At 29.4% G+C, this 20,959-nt stretch overlaps 1 protein-coding gene across 1 annotated transcript in view; it reads right to left on the minus strand.

Annotated features, from left to right (window-relative positions):
* Positions 1-8,610: 8,610 nt before the first annotated feature.
* LOC107437975 (D(1) dopamine receptor) overlaps positions 8,611-20,959 on the minus strand; it is a 113,393-nt gene continuing 101,044 nt past the window's right edge. The window contains exon 2 of the mRNA XM_071184466.2: positions 8,611-10,013. Coding sequence (XP_071040567.2) covers positions 8,830-10,013 — 1,184 coding nt within the window. The 3' untranslated portion in view covers positions 8,611-8,829. The remainder of the gene's footprint in view (positions 10,014-20,959) is intronic.

Genomic DNA, 20,959 nt, shown 5'->3' on the forward strand with positions numbered 1-20,959 from the left:
CAACTATTCCTTATGACACGCATTTTAATTAAGTCTTTCGAGTTTTAAATTTCAAAATTTGTAAAATTTCATTATCTTGTTTTCGGTTAATAATAAAATATCGGTAAAAATTGGTTAATATATCTGTAAAATTGATATGTTCTTTAAGTACATTTTGATTGTAGATTAATGATTGTAACATAATTTGAAAAAAAGTGTATTGTTATTTTTATAATAAATGTAAGAATGAATAATAATTTTAAATATTTATTATTATTATTATTATTATTATTATTATTATATATATATATATATATATATATATATATATATATATATATATATATATATATATATATATATATATATATATATATATATATATATATATATATATATATATATATATATATATATATATATATATATATATATATATATATATATATATATATATATATATATATATATATATATATATATATATATATATATATATATATATATATATATATATAAATTTACCAACATATGACCATCTAGAAGAGCATACCATTAGAGTGAACGGAATAAAATTTTGTTCCGTATGTATTATAATATATGCGCTCAGTAGTGACGTAATAAATGACTGCGTAGTTGTAGTTCTCACGGTTACAGTTACAGTGACCAAATTTCGGTTTTAAAAATGGCAACACCCACTTTGTTTTATTGAAACGTAATCCCTACATTAAAAAGACAACAACTTAAAATGAAGTTTGAACGGTACTCTTAGTACAAGAAGTTGCCTTTTGCTATATTTCGTGCGTTGCTATATTTCGATCAAAGAGTGTGGGAAAAAAGTGAGTGCTGATATGTGAAAATTTTTAAATTGTGTAACTGTAACTGTGAAAACTGCGCAATCGTATTTAACGTCATTCTTGAGCTCATAAATTTATATGTAAATTTATATTTATTCCGTTCTTTCAAATTGTATCTTCTCCAGAGGGTCATGTGACGGCGAAGTTAAAAACAGTACCCCTCACCAACAAATTTTAAGCGTTTTTGATGTGTTTCCGATACGTTAAAGAAATAGTTTCATACTTACTAGAGAAAGACAAGGATTTTTTGGGGTGAAATGTTTTTTTTTATGAATGCTACATTTTTCAGCATTCTGATATTATTTATATTTATGAAGGCATATTTAGAAATGTTTAGTAATGTTTGATTTTAAACTAATTTTGATCTGTTTTAATTTTTTTACTCAAAAATTCAGTTTCATTTCTGCACAAAATATGTAAATGTATTTAGAAAAATATTTAATGTTTTTGATTATTAATTTTATCCATCTTAGAAACAATAATAAATTTAAATATTTTTTCCAGTTTAGTAAAAAAAAAGCGATAACAAAATTATGTCCTGGTAAAATATGTAGGGGGTAAAGTAGTTTGAAACAAACGAATATGATTGCTTTATAATGAAATACAGGAAAGCAACTTGTAGTATAGCGTTTCGACAAAGTATTCATTGTGTTATAGATCAAAGCAGGTCCGTTTCAAACCCCGTAATTAGTAACGTATTCAAAAAATAAAAATTAAAAAAGCAAAAAATAGTAGAAGGATAAAAATTAAAAGTGCATTATAGAAAGATAATTTTATATGCCACATCATGTTTCTTAAACTAAATATTTTTTTTTTACAGTTGTTTAGAATAGCATGTATTTATTCGTTTGACTAATATGTTTTGATGTTATAATTGCACTTTTTAGTGTGCCAGACTCACGATTTTAAATATTTTTTTGTAGTTTGATTATTGAAAATGCTTTCTCGCCTAAATGTGTAATACTTAGACAAGAAAAGTTCCCATCTTGACATCTTTTTTAAACATCATTAGTATAAGCAATTAATATCTAACGCTTAAATTGATTGAATGATTTCGGTACAACTAAACTTTTTTTCTTTATTTATAAAACCACAAAATAAAATTTGAATAGCTAATACATAAAAGAAAAAGTGTTCTATCAAAACAATTAAAACACACGCACTACAGGATTTTAAGCAGTTGTAACAAAACACAATTCACCATCTCAAATATTTTTAAATAATATTTAAAAAAATAAACCTTCCTCTTCATAGAGTTAACACTAAAAGTAGAACATTTTCCCACACAAAAATAATTGTTATCCAAAAAATAAACAGTACTTAAGACTTTTTTTAAACTTGTTAGAGTGAATTTATCATTAATTAAATATCTATTTCGAAATATATTTTTATTTTACATTTTCAGAAAAGAACGAGCACTTTGTACGAGTTTCAAATCTGAAGTGCAAAATTCTTCTTTAGCGAAACGTTTATTTCTTCAGTTACTGAAATGTTTGTTTGATTTGATAAAGATGTAAGAAAAAAGGGATTGATAAACAAGAAATACTACTTTTAGGTGAGAAATAATAATAATATAAGAAATATTTTTTGTATGAACATCTTTGTACATGAATAAGTTAAAAGCTGTAAATCTTAAAACCGTATAATACATTGATAGAAAATCAAATTTAACCAATAATGTATCTTAAAATCAATTTCTTCTTCCGGAGTGGTATTTTTTCACTTGGCACAAAACGTAGAATTTACATTTCAGGAAGATATTTAATTTCCTAAAAATGTCTTATGAATTGTGAATGCTTTCAAAAATAAATCTGTGATATGATCGTGTAAGCATAAAATGTTATAAATAGAATATAAAATACTTTGGGGGGTTCTTTTTTTAAAATAAGTAGTAAATCAAATGTTTTGAAACGTGTTTATGGTACAAATAAACAACCAAATACGAATAGAAAACCAGAAGTTTTTAATTTTGTGTCAAGTTTCCTAGTCGTCAGAAATTGAAATGGGAATGTACCACAAGTTGGGACTCAAGTTCCAATGGGGCTGATTGTCCATTACAAAGTGATATGTAAACAATTGTATTCGATTTTGAAAATATTTTTTTTAATTTTATTTAAATGATTGAAAACTCCTCATGCACCACAAAGTATAGCATGAGACTTACAGAAGTAAGTAGAAAACAAAAACAAGAAAATTTACAAATGTACATTAAAATCGAAATTCCGCAAGGCAGCAAGACTTTCGATACTTTCAGCTCTGAAAAAACAGGAGGCCAACAAATAGAAAGACGCCTCAAATCAGTTTTTAATTTAATTCGGGCACTCGCATACAGATTGCAATGAAGAAGAACGTGCTCAGCATCTTCATCAGCATCACCGCAACCTCAAATTCCACTAGTCACCAGATGGAAACGGAATAAATATCTCTTAAAATTTCCATGGTTTTTTAAAATTTGGGTTAATTTAAAATCAGTTGTAAGGAATTTACATTGCAAAACGGTGAAAAATTGATGGAAAGAACCTTTTTGTCCAAAGCGACTCAGACGAAGCAAGAAATTGTTGAAAATATTAGGGATAAATATAATTGTAGTTTTCTTATGTATTTCTGTGGTGTTTGTATTTGAGCTTATTATACTCTTTGTATATTAAATAGGAGTTTCCTGTTTATGTCATTTCACCATTCTTCACCTATTTACCTTCCCCGATACCATGGTTTCCGAATTTTTTTTCTACTCAATAAGTTTCAGTAAGAAGTTAGAATATACTTGCTTGAGGAAAAGGCCAAGTTTTCCGTGGTAACGGAAAGGGGGGAAAATTTGGTGAGTGGGGAAATTTCGAATCTCTGAGACACCTATTCCATTTGCAAATAATATAGTTTCATATTTTAGAAAAAACGATGGCAACACTACATTCCTCATCTCATACGAACTGAAAATTACCAAAAAGGATTTGCAATGTTACGTGCCTTTTAAATTAACGATTTCAATTATGGTTACACAACAGCAAACATTTCTACGTATCAGGAATAATTGTAATTAATATAGATTTTAGAGATGTTTTTGTACATTTCTAGTATTATGAAAATGACTTGCTGTACTCTGTTGCGCGTTAAGAAAAACCCATTATCCCTATGGAGAGACCCTGTTTGCATTTAAGTGCACGCCAAATGGACGCCAAGCTTCAAGCTCTAACTTGTATCAATATCGCCAACTCTTAAAATGACGTTGCACAACATCCTTTTTCTTTTTTTCTTATTAATAACTATAACAGTTATTAACAATAATGATCAATTAACAAATCAATACTCAATTAATCAGGAATCAATGAAAATGATATTTAAAAATCGTAGCAAATATACGTCTTTCTGTTCGTATTTAAAGAAACTGATGGAAGAGTAATAAATATTTCTTGCAGACGATTTTCTTCTACAGCGAAACAAAAGTAAGAATTTGTTAAAGACATATCAGCGTAAGTCGCGCCATTCTCAGTGGTCCAATTAAATCCGATTGCCTTTGCAACGTCATATAGTAGTTTCTTTTTCAAGAACAAATGTTCTTATTTATCGAAATATGTCGCCAAGTCTAGGATTCTAGAAAAGCTACGAAACTATAACCTTTTATTTTAAATAATTCTACGATATACATCGTAAAAGGTAGCACGAATTAATTTTCCACCTGACGTGTTTAACTTTTGAAAGTTTTTATATTGTTTTGAAAGCATATTTGTATAATTTGATAACGAAATAAAACGGAACTATATGAGCCGCGGATGAATACTTAAATCTCATATCACAATGGTCTTTGTTTAAATCGCAACGGAGTATAGTATGTTTTTAGAACATTAGTGTTGTGAAGCTAAAGCAAAATTTTTCTTTAAGGTTTTGAAATAGTTTTAAATAAACTAAGTAAACGATTTTTCATCTCTAGTTTGAATTAATTTAAAATTGCATGCTTCTATATTGTCTAAATGGAGATAGAATTGCTCACTATGTATTTTTCTTTGAAAGAAAGTTGGCTAAAAATTGTTGCAATTAAAGTAAGCATATTTAAATACACCTTTAATAATAATAGTTATGATGAGTATAAATAATATTTTATCCGGAAATGTTTAGTAAAATTTTGCAATTTTCTTAAAGACGAAATTTTACTTGATATACAAAATTTGATTAGATTTATTTTTTATTCTACTTCCACAAATTTAAACGTTTTGCAAAGAAGCAATTCTATGATTAGAAAATAAGATTGCCATTTGTAGAATTTAGTTGGATATTCCTATGCAGAAGAATTGTGGTAAAATTCCGTATAGTATGGTAATGGCATTTCTGGTATATAAAAATATACTTCTAGTAATAAAAACCAAAATATACGGTATCTAAACCATATTTTGGTATTGTTTCTGTTTATTTGGTAACGGTTCTTTTGTAGATTTGGTTTTCAAAATTTTAGCTCTTATTATCATACATTTTGTAAACCATATATAATTGAAAAGTAAATTTAACAACAAAATTTGTTTTTATGTCAAGCTCTAAAACAGCGGTTCCCAAATGCTGGTACCTTGGGATTCTGTGCTAAGGGTCACGAGAGTTCCAAAAGTTTAAATTTTCAAAATCAGTAATGATTTTTGAAATTTGCAATTATATTTATATCAATATAATTTATATAATTTATATTATTATATTTACATAATTTGACTTCTAAGGAACTATTCGACCAATTTCGCTCAAATTTTGTATTGTGGCATGCAAAATTACATTCTTTAAAATTATGTAAAAAATGCTATACCTTACAATTCAAAATATTTTTGACCATTAATAAGTAAAATAATTTTAAAAAAAATAAATACTGACTAAAAGTTATTTTTCAATGAAATTATCTTTTGATAATCTAATTTTATAATCGTGTGAAATTTTTTTTTTATTTCGCTTTAAGTGTTCTCAAGACTAAACTTTTAAGTGTTCAAGAAATAGGCAAGAAATAAAATTAACATTAAGAGGTCAAAACTTTGAACCGCTCTTCTGATAAAACTATGGGGATCATATTTCCCAGATTGCGGCTACACCCTATATTATTAGGGTCCAGAATCTGAATCTATCGAAAAGAATGTATATTTATTTAGCGAAAGTACGTTTGCGTGTCTGATTTCGTAACTTAAAATATCGTCTGCACTAATTATTTATCATATTTGAGGTCACCCTTTAAGATTGAGTTCTAGAACGTGATCTTTAGATCAAAAGTTATTCGGGGTTCCATTTTTTATTTTCCGCACTGTACATTCACAAAAATTAATGAAGCAAATTTTTAAATAGGGAACATTTCTATTGAACGTTGAAAAATTGAAATTTAAAATCAGAGAGTTTTAAAAGCGTTTCACATGCTACGTGTTATATATTTTTTAATAGAAATAACTAGCTGTTTAAATTATACGCTTCCTAATAAACGTATGTTTAATGTGCTTTTTGGAAAGTTTAATGAAAATGGGTCTTCAATAAATAAAATAGTTTTTTGCGTATAATACATATATTAATATAGGTATGCATATAAATATAAATATTGCAATAACATTATTTTTATAATGAAAATCATCGATTAATGATAGGAATATGATTGATTAACTCAAATTTCATGTCAGAAATTACTTGATATTAATTTAAATATTCATTGAATCAAATGGTTTATTTATTGAAATACCTTTGTAGGGATTTTAATAACCTTATATTTCACAAACATACAAATTAATATTTTTTATCAGTATTATTTGTTATATTCAGATACCTCAGCTGAAAAATTGTTTCATAATCTTTATAATAACTTCGAAAACTTTTTTTAGCGTTCCTAAACTAATAATTCATTTCCTCGAAAAATATAATAATAATGCTTAAACCCACTGAGGGTCAACATTCCATGAACTTCCATAAGAAAAAAGACAGACAGTTCAAGTGGTAGTAATTAAAAGACTGGTGGTTTCACTATTTCATTCTTGAAATATATCTTTGAAAAATAAGACGTTAGTAAAATATTGCGATATTTTATTTTTGAAACTCTTTTGTCAAGAAAAAAAAATATTGACGTTTAGCGCCTTTCGTATTGACGTTTTGGACCATTTTCAGATTTAGAATAGATGGCGCTGGCCAAAGAGAAGCTTAACTTGACCAAACAGTCAAGAGTGACTGTGACAAACTCACCATTTATGAAAATAGCGAAATATTCTCGAAACTGTAGAAGCCTGCCGTCATATGACGACAGTCTTTGAAATACAGCCTGATATATAAAATAATATCCAACACTATAAAATATTAAATTAATTTAAACTAAAATGCCCAACCAGACTCTTCTTAAACGTATTTTTTATATTACTACAAATTGTTTCATCTTTGCAACAGTAGCGAAGATGAGGTTAATATTTTTCGTGAGTGCTTGGCATTTAAATCGTGAGTGATTATTTCGTGAGTGATCTGGCATTTTAAAAACAAATTTTATCAGATCAACCAAAAACATTCTATAGAAAATATGACCCAGACGTTCCGGATATTCCGTTATTAAGTTTTATCTTTCCAAACGTTCCTGGTTGAAATTGCTATGCTTGTGTTTTCAAGGAAATCAACTATTACTTTTTAGACATCCTGTATACTGGTAAACTAGATTTAAATAAAGTATACCAATAAAAATTAAAAAAAAAATGTTTTGCAAAGTCCACAATTTTTATGAAAATCTGCGAATTTAAAAGAAAATATTTTTGATAAATATTAACTTCCTTAATTAAAATCATTGTCGAATCTAATATTATCAATAACTTTCTCAAATATTTGAAAGTTCATTTTACAATACTTTTAATATAAATAGTTTCAATACAATTTTAATAAATATAATAAATAACATTGTAACAATTAGCTTGAAATTGATTGTTTTATATATTTGATCCTTTTAGTGCAGGTATTTGGAATACAAATCATAAAAATATAATTAAAAAACTAACATTAAGTTGGAAATCTATAGTTTGAGTGCATGATAATATTAACTGAAAAACTGAATTATTCATAGATAGATCTGTTAGAGAGAAGTTAATAGGGTTTTATCATTAATTAAATAAAATGTTTCACTGTTTTAATCCAATGTTTGAGATGAAACAAATAATGTGTGATAGAAATCAAATAGAATTTTAAGGACTTGAATCCTGTTTTGTTCGGTATAGTTCATAAAATAGGAATAATTCAAAAACAGATAAAATGGTGATAAGTCAACATGGATTTATCATTAATTAATTTAAATATCTCTCTGTTTTCATTCAATGTTAGAGATAAAACATATATGTGATAGAATTCTAATAGAATTTCAAGAAATTGAACCTTATTTTGTCCGTTATAATTCATCGAATTGTAATACGTCATGAATGGTGATTAGTCAACATGGATTTACCACTAATTAATTTCAGTGTTTCAATCCAAAGTTTATGGTAAAATAAAAAATGTGTGATACATATCAAATAGGATTTTAAAGAACTGAACCATATTTTTTTCGTTATAGTTCATAAAATATGAAGAGTTTTTAAATGGATTAATTAATTACTGGATTTATCATTTATTGTTTTAAATAATTCTTTGTTTTAATCCAATGTGTGTGATAAAGCAAATAATGTGTGATACAACTCTTACATAGTTTTAAGAAAACTGAACCATACTTTCTCCGTATTTATCCAATGATTTCCACATTTATTAAAAATGCAAAATGATGAAGAGACACATATAGTTTCTTGCGAAGAAAAAGAAAATGATCCTTGTATTTAGTACAGTGATATCATTTATTGCACTCAGAGGAAAATATGTCGGTGAACCACATATGGTGACGCAAACACGTATAATGAACAAACATCAAAACACTTATATATAGAAAGTGTAATTCCATTAATAACATAAATTATCCGGTCCACTGTGGGTGCATCTAAGGAAATAACAAGCTCTTAAAGGTGAATTTGGAATGGAAAAAGCATGGGAAAAGTTCTCATAGAAAGTGCTCATTGGTGTGATTTTTAGCTCCTGGTACAGTAAGAAGAGAAGATTGCTGGTTTGGGTCAAATGTAACTTCGCCAGACGGCCACGACACATGGTCAATCTGAGGACTTAGGCATGGAGTCCTTGCCTCTGGTGTGATGGCATCAGCATTCAGTCTGTCCATTTTGAAGCCTTTACCACCACCGGTACTCGTTTCGTCCATTCCTGTGCCGTTGTGGCGTCTGCAACAAAGCACAACGCGAAAAGCTTCTTTAAAGTCTCTGTTTAAGTATGCATAAATGCACGGATTGAAGGATGAGTTGAAGTATCCCAACCATGTAATGGCACTGCGAATTTCGTAACTAAGGTAACATTCTGTACAGTAAGCGAGAATAACGTACATTAGAAAGAAGGGTAACCAACACACACAAAACACTCCCATGACGATACCCAATGTCCTGATCGCCTTCGTGTCTGTCACCACCTGCTTGGATCTCCTTCTTAAGCTCCTTCGCATTCCTTGAGCATTGACGCCTTGCAAAGATCGCTCCAGTTGCTTGATTTCTCTGGCTTGGTGCTCAGCGACCATCAATATTCGAAAATAGACGTAGAACATTATGGGTAATGGTAAGTAAAATGACGTCATAGAAGAGATGGTGGCGTAAATGTGATTGACAGTCAGAGAACACTGAGTACTGGGTTGAAATATGCTTACAGGCTGGTCACTGTACCATCCCATAAATATAGGAATGAAAGATATGGCGGCACTGCACATCCATACGAAAGCGATCACAAGTCCTATTCGCCTTCGTGAGACTAGGGCTCGATATCGGAACGGTTTCGTGATAGCCCAGTATCTGTCCAGAGCGATAACACACAAATGTAAAATGGATGCAGTGCAGCACATGACGTCACAGGATATCCACAAATGGCAAGCGATTGGACCGAACCTCCATTGTCTGTCGAGGTCGTAGAGGATTAAGAATGGCATGACTAGTGAAGCTACTGTAATGTCCGCAGTTGCTAAGCTGGCAAGTAACACGTTGGTTATGGATCTCAACCGACGAAATTTTGTGACCACCACCAGGACTAAAACGTTGCCGGTCAATGTCGTTGAGACTAGCATAGAACATATTATTCCGCCGAAGATCCTTAAGGCCAGTTCTCCGCCTTCCACTTGATTCAAGTGCAAACCTAGAAAACAAAGAGGCGATTGTTAGTACTTTGAAACGAAAGCACGAAAGATATAAATTTTTGATCAGTTTTGGGGCTTGTTTAATAATCATATAGCTTAAAATTGCAACAACCTTAATATGATGCTAAATTAAACCGCATATTGTTCTTCGTCTTAAACATGGTTGTAGGAGAAAATAATCCTCTAAGTATTTCTTGAGAAATTAAAAAAAAAGTCAAAAACTTAAAGTGTCTCTTCAATTATTGTATTATAGTTTACTAAATGTAGATAATTTGGAATTATTTCATGTATTTCATGTAAATAAAGTTTCCATAATGCCAGATGTGTCTTCTTTCAAAATTAAGCATAATTTGTATCAATAAGAGTATAGCTAATTATTACGGTTTTCCATAACAGATAAGTATATTGTTTTAGCTTTTAAGTATATTAGCATTTCTTAGCCTTTTATTATCCAGCTTTTTTTATTTGAATTAGTACCCGTTCCCAAAATAATTAAGCATCGTTGAAGTCAATAATAAATTGTTTAAATTTTACGCTCTTTTGAATGCTAAACCAAATGCTTGCTAAACGTATACGAAAATACCATTCTTAGTTGTCTCTGAATAAAAAATATAGTTAAAAAAACGAAAATCGAGCCTTTGCTTACAATAGTACTCATTTAGTTTCATGTTGAATGCCGTATTTTAGAGCCTATGGCTTAACTGCAATCCATTATATAGCACAAATTATTCATTTTATGTTATGTATAGATTATAAAACATCATTTTTTTAAGTAACTTTTTTAATATAATTTTTATTCAAGTCTTGAAGTAACAAAAAAATTAAAAAGATATCATAATTTCAAAGGAAAACCATATTTTACTTTATTATATGAACTATCCAATTTGTTAAATTTTTTTCAAACCATAAATAAATAGCATTCATTAATATCGTAAACGAAAATACTTATATAAAAATCTTGCATCTCAAAATTTATGTAAATTCTTGAAGAAAATAAAATTAATCCCTTTCTTGCAATAATCATGTTGATTATTCATCATAATTAACCTTTTTTAAAAATATTCAGTGGTAGATTAAAGCTTTTATCACTAATTAAGAGAAATGTGTGCTGTTCAGATTTATTTCTCATTTTTTTAAAATTTTTACGTTGATCTTTGAACAACTGAAAAAAAATTGTCTTTACTTAAAGTTTTGAAAGAGGAAAACTAATTCGATTTTTTAAGCCTCATTAAGGAACTGGACGGGTTTTTTTTTTACCATACCTTAGTTTGTCTGATCCAATCATTTCAAAACTATTTACGCGAAAGATATTTGTTTTTCATGCAGGTAATTATGAAATTAATTAACAGCATTTCTTTAGAAAGGAGAACCATGCTATCAAAAATTTATTTATGTTGGTATTTATTTGGTTGATATGATATTCTTCTCAAATCAACACAGCATTTGCATCACATTAAACTGATGCAAATTTAGTTATCCGAATTAATATGCTAAAAGGAATGAAATAAATCTACACGGAGAAAAAAGTAAGATCAAAACAAGTGAAATATGGTTTAACTTCGTGTTTCTGGTTCTATAGAAAAAACAAAGCACAACAAAGCAAAAATAGCACGTTAATTTTTACCGACGCGCTTTGATAATGATTTTGATTAAAGCAATAAAATATTGTTTGATACTATACGTTAAAATTTCGTAATTTTATCATAGTATCTTAAAGAATTGCATCAAAACATTTATCGGTGAAATTTACATTTCAATTTTGTATTTTTACTAAATATGTGGTAATAAGAAGCTGTGATAACAAGAACTGTAATTTTGAAAACCCGAATTTTCGGTATTCCGGTTACGGAAAAATTACCAAATTAATGGTTTAAATATTCTATATTTTGGTTTTATTATAAGAATTGTTATTTTTTTAACCAGTCTTTAAACCATCTGGTAATTTTACCAGATTTTTTTTCTCCGTGTGGTTTAAAGTTTAATGTATTGTTTTTTCAACAAAAAAAGTAATGTAGTAAAATAATACGATACAAAAAATTAGTTTTAAATTATTCAAATATATTTTTAACGTTCGTATATGGAAACAAGGTTTTTTTTAAAAAAATCTCAAATGGCAGATTATGAACAGTTACAGCAGAAAACAAGTAAAAAGAAAGAATACAGTACAAAAGGAAATACAAAAAAATATGCTGAAATAGAGTTCATTAATCTAACATATGTCTAGCCTCCCAATAATTCTTGCCTAGAGCAGGGCAGTGGAGTAGAAGTGCGGAGTCCATGACCTCTCCAGAGCTGCACAGAGTGCATATGGGGGAAGGGACAATTTTGAGTCCATAAAGATGGTTTCTTGGGCAGTCATGTCCAGTTGCTAGGCGGAATTCGGCGACTGCTCTTCGCCTTGGGCCATTACACAAATTTGGGATAACATTCTTCCAGGACTTTTGGGAAACACGGTTATAGAGGTCTTCATGAGCACGGGCTTTAATAGATATTTTAATAAGATTTTTAATAGTATGGAAGGGAATAGGACGAGAAATTTTTGGCATAACTAAAACACCTTTTTTAGCCAGAAAGTCGGCTTTCTCGTTGCCTGGAACTCCACAGTGGGCAGGAACCCACTGGAGTACTATATTTTTCTCAAATGATGCCAGGTTCTTAAGACGATAACGGCAATTCAATGAGTCCTATGTTATGAGATTATTATCAGAAACGATAGCCAACAGAGCAACTCTAGAACCGCTGATGATTTGTCCTCTTGTGAATTTTTCCTAGGGGCATTGCAGCTAGGATAGAGCTGTGCGGATCGCAGCAATTTCTCCGTCAAACGCAGTACCCCACAGGGACATAGGAAGAAAAAATGTCGAAGAAAACTCCGACACCGGCGTTAGGGTGCAACAGTTTAGAAACAAGGTTTAAACATAGACTTATAATGTAGATAGACTGTTCAAAATGCATTCATCAATGCTGAAGCTAGAAACTCCGTCATATGACTAGTTCATCTGTTCGCGATTTTCCGATCAAAACGTATCCCAGTGAAAGCGTGTAAAGATGATTTTCTTCTAAAAGTGGTTGGCGGTTGTGATTCTTGGCTTCGCCAGCTTTAGGTGATATATGTCTATTAAAATCTTTTATCTAAAGTTTTCGAAACACAAAAGAGGAAATTAAAAATAATTCTGACCAACATGGTCAAGAAGAAACAGTATTCTCCGACTGAAATTTTTATGAGAATGATTGCATTTTGATTGAAGAAAAATCATCGGAGGACGGTGTGCTAAATTTTGAAGAATATAATTATCTGACACAAATTCGACAAAGAACACAGCTAATATTTTTTTTAAACTTTAAAGAAAATCAGAGCCCTAAATGATTTCACAAATATATTACATTCAAACCCAGTTTTCGAAAGAAAAAAAAATAGTTCAATATTTTTAGTTTTAGTTAGTTTAGTTCTATTTTGTTCACAGACAACACCGTTCATCCTAGAAAATGTTCGATTCGGAGACGCATAAATATTCATAGCGCTCTTTCATTTCAAAAAACGTTTTCAAATATTGACATACTTTAATGCATCATATTTTTAAAGAAACTTGTGAACCCATTATTTGAAACATTTTACGAACTTATTGTTTCGTGAAACGTTGATATGTTTTTATGCATCATATTCTGAAGAAAACTTGCAATTCTATTATTTGCAACATTTAGTGAACTCATTAGTTCAGTAAACCTTTATGCATCATATTTTGAAAAAAAAATTGGATTAGATTGTCGTTATCTTGTGAGTACTGAATATTTAGATATTTTGAATTTATCGGAAAAAAGTATATCTGAATTGATATGTGTTCAAATACAAAAGATTCAATAAATTGTTATTACGCGTAGTAGAACACTACAGCATTGTTGATCAGTAAGGAATCAACTCGTTAATGTAATGCCGAGTTAACTCGTCATCGATCAACAACGTTTGGCATTATTTAGAATGCTTTACTTTTATATTTAATTACAAATTAATAGCCGGTGACATTACATAGTTTCTATGTAAAATTGCCGGTCTACAAAGTCTTAAATATTATAGTGAACATTTTCCAACAATAAGAAAGAACGGTGTGTTACAAAAATTCTTTAACTATTAAAACAGATAATTAACTAGTTAAATATATCAAATTATACAGACAAGAGGAATTTTTCAAGTTCCTTAATGATATTACATACTTTATATAATCTCAATCACGCTAAGTTACTAAATCACTGAATTTATTAGATAATTAATTTTACACGTATTAAAGGGAACGTAAGCATAAGAAATTAATCTTAACGATTGACGAAATAGCATTTCCTTTGTTTTGTTTTAATTAACATGATAATCTCGTTACTGATGTTGACATTACAAGATCGAGATCTTAATTTGTAAAACTTATGTCTAGTTTCCTTCGTGTCTATTTTTTTCCAAGCTAAACGACGTAAAAAAGACTGTTGACTTCAAAAGAATGTTTATATCCCGTAAATCAAAAAGAACTGGTAGTAAATTCATTTCATTTCTAGATTTCTTAAACAGTAAAGTGAAAGGCTTTACTATTTTTTATAATAAATTATTCTCTACTGTTTACTTACTATTGCAGAAACATTAATTATTAAGAAATATTACCGAAATTATGATCAAGAAACAGTTTTCTATACATGTTGTGAATGTCATAAATTTTTGGCATTCTGGCATATATTTCTCCTTTCAAAAATAAGGTAAATATGAACTGCTTTTACTACCAGCTGTTTTCTTTCCCAGGGAACAAACAGCCCGGTTATTCATCGATACAGTTGTTGTTGTTAATTTACGTCGCACTAGAGCTGCACAATGGGCTATTGGCAACGGTCTGGGAAACATCCCGGAGGATGATCCGAAGACATGCCATCACAATTTTGATCCTCTGCGGAGGGGATGGCACCCCCGCTTCGGTAGCCCGACGACCTGCGAGCGAAGTCGAGCACTTTGCGGTAGCACAGTTTAACGAGGACCAATACCGCATACCCTCGGTCCCTACGTAGACTGATCCAAGTGGTTACCCACCCGCACACTGACCACAGCCCGTGATGCTTGACTTCGGTGATCTGCTGGGAACCGCGTCTTAACGATCAGTTCACTGCGGGACTCATCGATACAGATTAATAATATATATTGATAACTGATAATTTTAGATTTCATAGATTAATAAACCTCTGTTTGTTTGGAAAAATAGAATAATGACTTCAACTAACGTCATATGATTTACCGTTACTATAACGACCAATCATGTTTAGTTTCTACCTTTTTTTTTCTATTTTAACAAACTGTATTTTGTTTATTTTCATCTGCTTCGTGATATTAATTGTTTTACCTGCGGGTGCTTTTTTGTTGTTCATCTTTATTTTAAAGCTATCGTTATATAGTTATCGTTGTATTTTAAAGCTATTGTTATACCTTTTCCGTTGCTATGTTAACCATTATTTTTTTAAGAATTTTTGATATGACAAAGGAAGAGAAAGACGGAATCCTCGTTTTTAGAGAATACGTGGTCTGAAAAATAACCCAAAAAAAAATTTTTTTTTGAAGATTATTTTTAAATGAGTCTAGTTAAAAAAAAATTTAGAGAAAGCTATTAACATAATATTGTTTCAATGCGAAAATTAAATGATGTGTTAACAACTTGGTAAGAATTTACATGATGTGGTGCTCTGGTCGTTTAATATTAAAAAAACAGGATAAATTAGCTTTTTTTTTCCCTTTTCCTCTAAAAAACAATTCGCAAAAGAAATTTGAGACTTCGTTTCCATTAAGGACAAACTTTAAAAATATTGCGATTGTGCTTTAGTATGCTATGCTCCAATATTCGCTAAATGAATTCAAAAAATTCGGATCATCTGTCGTTTCTTTCTGTTTAACTTTTTTTTCTTTTCAGTCCCACAGTGAACTGATCGTAAAGACACGGTTTCCAGTGGAGTACCGAAGTCTAGCATCACTGACTATGGTCAGTTAGCTGGTGGGGGACAACTTTGATGAGCCTGCGCGGAAACCGAGAGTGCGCGGTTAACTGTTTTACGTTAACCTCGTTAAACTGTTTTATCGTAAAGTGCTCGACTGCGCGCTCAAGTCGTCGGGCTACCAAAGCAAGGGAGCCTCCCCTCTGAATCCAGAGGAAACTCATCCAGAGGAACAAAAGTGCGATGGCATCTTCGGATTATCCTTCTCAGGGATGTTTCCCAATAGCTCATTGAGTATCTCTAGTGCGACGTAAATAAAGTGCCTACCTTCTTTCTAAAAATTTGAAACTAATACTAAAGTAACAGATTGAATTATGAAACACACATTACTCTTATGTAAAGCAATCATTGTAATATAAAAGAAAATTTTCATTCAACACACATACTTAAATTCATAAATTTCATTTGAATAAAACACATTTTTAGATTAAAATATACTACGTCATTCCTAAAACTAAACACATTTTTATATCTATAGCATCTCTGGATATCGTCAATAGCTTCAAAATATATCTTTAAAAAAGGCCTCCTCACACGCTTTGCAGAATACCCACGTTCTAGAAATATTTTATGCAAAGAACACCTAGAAAAAGCTATTACTTTCAGGGTACAAAATTCCACTTTTTTGAAATCTGTACGTGCACTATGCTCTCACATGATTTAGCAACAACAAAGTCGCCTAAAGAATATACTTCTTTGGTGCCGTTTCAGGGCTTATAAGTTGTATGGAAAATTTGAATTTAAACTCTTGACTTTCAAAAGAGCTGTGGTAGTTCATAAATAAATAAATTGTATGTCGAATTATTTTGAACTTGTTTTTGGAGACGCTATGGTAACCTCTCATGGTTAGCTTGACGGTGGAATTTCGAAAACCGATGGTCTAACATTTATTTAATTTTATGATTACTAAATGCTTTAGCAAATAAAATTTTTAAACGACATAAATATGAAAAGATTTATCCTGCATAAGCGCATGATCTCTTTTGACCTCTCCCCGCGGTGAAAACTCTAATGGGGTGAGATTTGGGGATGTTGGTGGCAAGGCAAAGGTGCATTGTCAGCAGTAGATACGCGATTGATCCTCCGTTGTGGCAATGTATTACTGAGAGGTCATTGTTTGTCTCTGTCAGATTCTATCTTTGCAGAAGCGCTACTTGCTTATATTACCTCTGCATACATGTACAGTGAGCAAAATAAAAAATAGAACCCTGAATATCTCGAGGGGGTGACTTCAAATATGCTATTTAATTAGTGCAAACGATATTTTAAGTTACGATATCAGACATAAAAACGCACTTTCTCTGAATAAACATACTTTTTTTCTTTACGGATTCGGATTTTTGATCCCAAAAATATAGGGAGTGGGAAATAGGGTCCCCGTAGTTTGGTCAGGAGAGCGAGAAAAAGTTCGAACCCCCTAATGTTAATTTTATTTTATGCGTATTTCGAAATATATGGAGAACTTTTGAAGCAAATTAAAAAAAATTTTGCACACAATTATAAAATTCGTTTGTCTAAAAGTAATTCCGTGCCAAAATAAAATTTTTGTATATATTTATTAGTTTTTATAATTTTATTTAGTAATAATTGAAAAAAAAATTTAAATGTAAGGTATAAAATGCTTTAAACTAGTGGTACTTATATTTATTATGAATTATCTAGGAAAATTAGGAATCTTAAAGATAAATTCATTGTTACTGTAGTGGATAAAGCTTCAAATAATTTTTGTAATATGCGTAAATATTTTTTTAAAAAATTGATTATTGGAGAATATAGTGCAAATAATACTTATTTAAAATTAAAAGAAGATTAAAAAGTTATTGAAAAGAGAATTATTGCATTTAGTAAAAAATTAAAATTCAGGTTATAGGATTACATTATCCTATTTATTTCCTATTGTCAAATTTCATAAAAATCCGATAAAATTTAGATTTATAGCATGTGGCACTAATTGTTACAATTCTGATATTAGTAAAAGGTTTTTTTAGTTTTCTAAGAATTATTTTGCTTAAAATTAAAGAAGAGAAAAATATTGTTATAAATAGTAATGCTGAAGTTTTGGATTATATTAATAATTATGATATTTCCAGCATTAATACTTTTGATTTCGAAAATTTGTATACAAGTATACCACATGATAAGATTATTGAGATTTGTGAAGGTATTTTTGATGGGTATTTATTTAATGAGAAAATTGATAAGTCTAATTTGTTGGATTTATGTGGGTTTAACCTATTTGAGAATGTTCTTTTTAATGGTTTAGATTTTTATCAACAAATTATTGGAATTCCACAAGGTAATTCCTTTTCTGGTGCCTTTGCTAATATTTTCCTGCATTTTTCTGAAGCTAAATTTCTTGAGCATAATGAATTTAATGCTTTTTTTAGATGATGCTTTTTTTAGATGATTTGATTTTGTTTAATTGTGATAATTATAATTTTATTTATAGTATTTATCCTGAAGATTTGATTTTGAAGAAAACTAATGAGAATTGTTTTAATGTTGAATATTTAGATTTTAAAATTGATATTGTTGATAATTTTGTTAAAATTGGTGTTTTTGATAAAAGAAAAGCTTTTGAATTTAAAGTTATTTTTTTCTGTAACTTTAATGCTAATTTGTGAAATAAAATTTTTAAAAATTTGGTTTTATCGCAATTGGTTAGGATTGAAAATATATGCAATAATGTTGAAAGTTTTCGGGAAGCTGTGAATAATTTTTTAAATAATTTGAGTAATAATGATTTTTCTTTTAATTTTTGTAAAGTAAATTTTTTAATTAAGAAAATGATTGAAGAATTCCAGATTTTTATATTTTCTTTGCTTAACAGGGTGCAATTCAAGTCTTAACTGAGCAGCCCCAGTTGAGCATTCTATTAATTTGCTACGTATCTCTTTCTTGAATTCTTTTTTCTCAATCTGCGCAATGTAATAGAGGGCGCTGTTTTCTTTAGTTTTACTGTTTCCTTTTCATTCAGTGTGCTTATGAAATCGATGTTTGACCTGGTTAAAGTGAGTTTTGAGTTTTTATTTTCTGATGAATTTGTTTGAGTTTCTTTTCTAAATTGGTTCTTTGTATTTCATGTTCTTCTATACAAAACCTTCAGGGTACTGAGGATGTTACTTTTGGCATTTGCCTCCCCCTCAATAGAAAAGGTTTTTGTTTTATGGCTACCAGGGCCGGTACCCACTAAAGACGTCGGCTTCGGTGGTCATATTTTTATTTTTATTTCTTTCGTTTCCTTTATTGTTACATTTATCCTTTTTGTGAAATTTCTGCTGCTTTTAAGCGCGTTTTTTTCATAGAAGTTTTAATAATTTAGATTAAGAGAATTTTTGGTTTTCTTTTAGTATTGAACCATATTACAGTTCGTAAATTTTACATCTTCAAAATACAAAATTTGAGCTAAATCGGTCGAATGCTTCCTGAGAAATTTAATTTTAAAATAGTCATATATTTAAAATTCGATTTCTCGGAAACTATTCAACCAATTTCTGTCGAATTTTGCATTTTATCAATTGAAATTACGCTTTTTAAAATAATGTAAAAAACTTTATACCTTACAATTCAAAAATTGTTTCGATCATTACTAAATAAAATAATAAAAAATAATGAATTTTTACCAAAATTTATATTTTTCCTCGATTTTTCCCTTAAATTATATCATCTAGAACCCAAACGCTATGAGTTTAAATGAGTATTAGGGATTTATAGAATACGCCAATTGGAAACTTGCGAAGAAATAAAGGGGATAATCCTCATTTTATACCTCAAACGTACTTTAAGGCTAATTTATTAAACTTCATTATTAATGCTACTTAATGAATTTTCTTCCCCTCAATTTCTCAAGCATTTAGAATATTAAAAATCGATGAATGATTTTTTTTTCGTCAGTCACTTGTACCCACTCACGCAAAGTAAGGGTCTAATTGAAATTATTAAATATCAAAGAGTAAAACTACAAAATATGGAATCAATCTGAGTGATTTGTACTAAATTATTGAAAAACAAAAATAGACTAAGTACTATACGTAATTAGACTCATTTTTGACTACAGTGGCACTGTTCTCCTTGCATTAAAATATCTAAGATCTTCTAAACTAAAAATTCATTTTTATTGACACTAATAATCGAATTTAAATGTTTAGAGATTAAAGTTAAACCACAAATAATTAATCATTTTCAATGATTTTCATTTCAGTATTAAAAAATCATAAAATTAAGGTATACTTTAAACGACTACTTTTTATTATTCGATTTTATACTACTTCCATGCAAACATTGACATAGGTTGTTCCATTAATAATGTACCCAAAAGCATTTCTGTAAATTAAGGATTTATTAATTCTCTTTCTTTATATTAGCGTCGAATTAAAACAATTAGGCAAAGTAAAATCACGAGATAAAGGGTCGCTCTCATTGATTATTCGATTCATTCTATTATTGAGGAAATAAAGAAAAGTTCTAGTTTAAATAATTAAAAAAAGTTTAAACTAATAAACTACTTTTCTGACAAATTTTGACACAATTCGTTCATAAAAATTTTGATAATATCAATGGAAACTACAAGTTAAAGGATCAAAAATAAATTCTTGATATGTATGTGACATAAAAGTTTTAAAACTATTATAATGTATTCTGTTTCGTTTTCATTCCATGCGACTTTCTCGCTAGTATTAAAAACAATATTCCGAATTCTTGTCCGTTCGAAAACTTGGAATTCCACGAACGCTTCGAGGAATGAAATGTCCCTGGCTTCTTCAACCTAGAAAGCGGTCATAGAAAAGAATATGAATTCCGTCTTTTGTTTTCAGCATTTTTATATATTTTTCTAGTCAAGAATGCAATGAGTGGAACATAAATTATTTGTTATATTTAAATTTTGATGCTGGATTTAATTTCCGAGTACACCCTTGTGCAAATTAATTGAAACAAA

The sequence above is a fragment of the Parasteatoda tepidariorum genome, chromosome 3 (genome assembly GCF_982258835.1).
Source record: "Parasteatoda tepidariorum strain Cologne lab strain chromosome 3, Ptep-v5.0, whole genome shotgun sequence".
NCBI classification, from domain to species: Eukaryota; Metazoa; Arthropoda; class Arachnida; order Araneae; family Theridiidae; genus Parasteatoda; species Parasteatoda tepidariorum.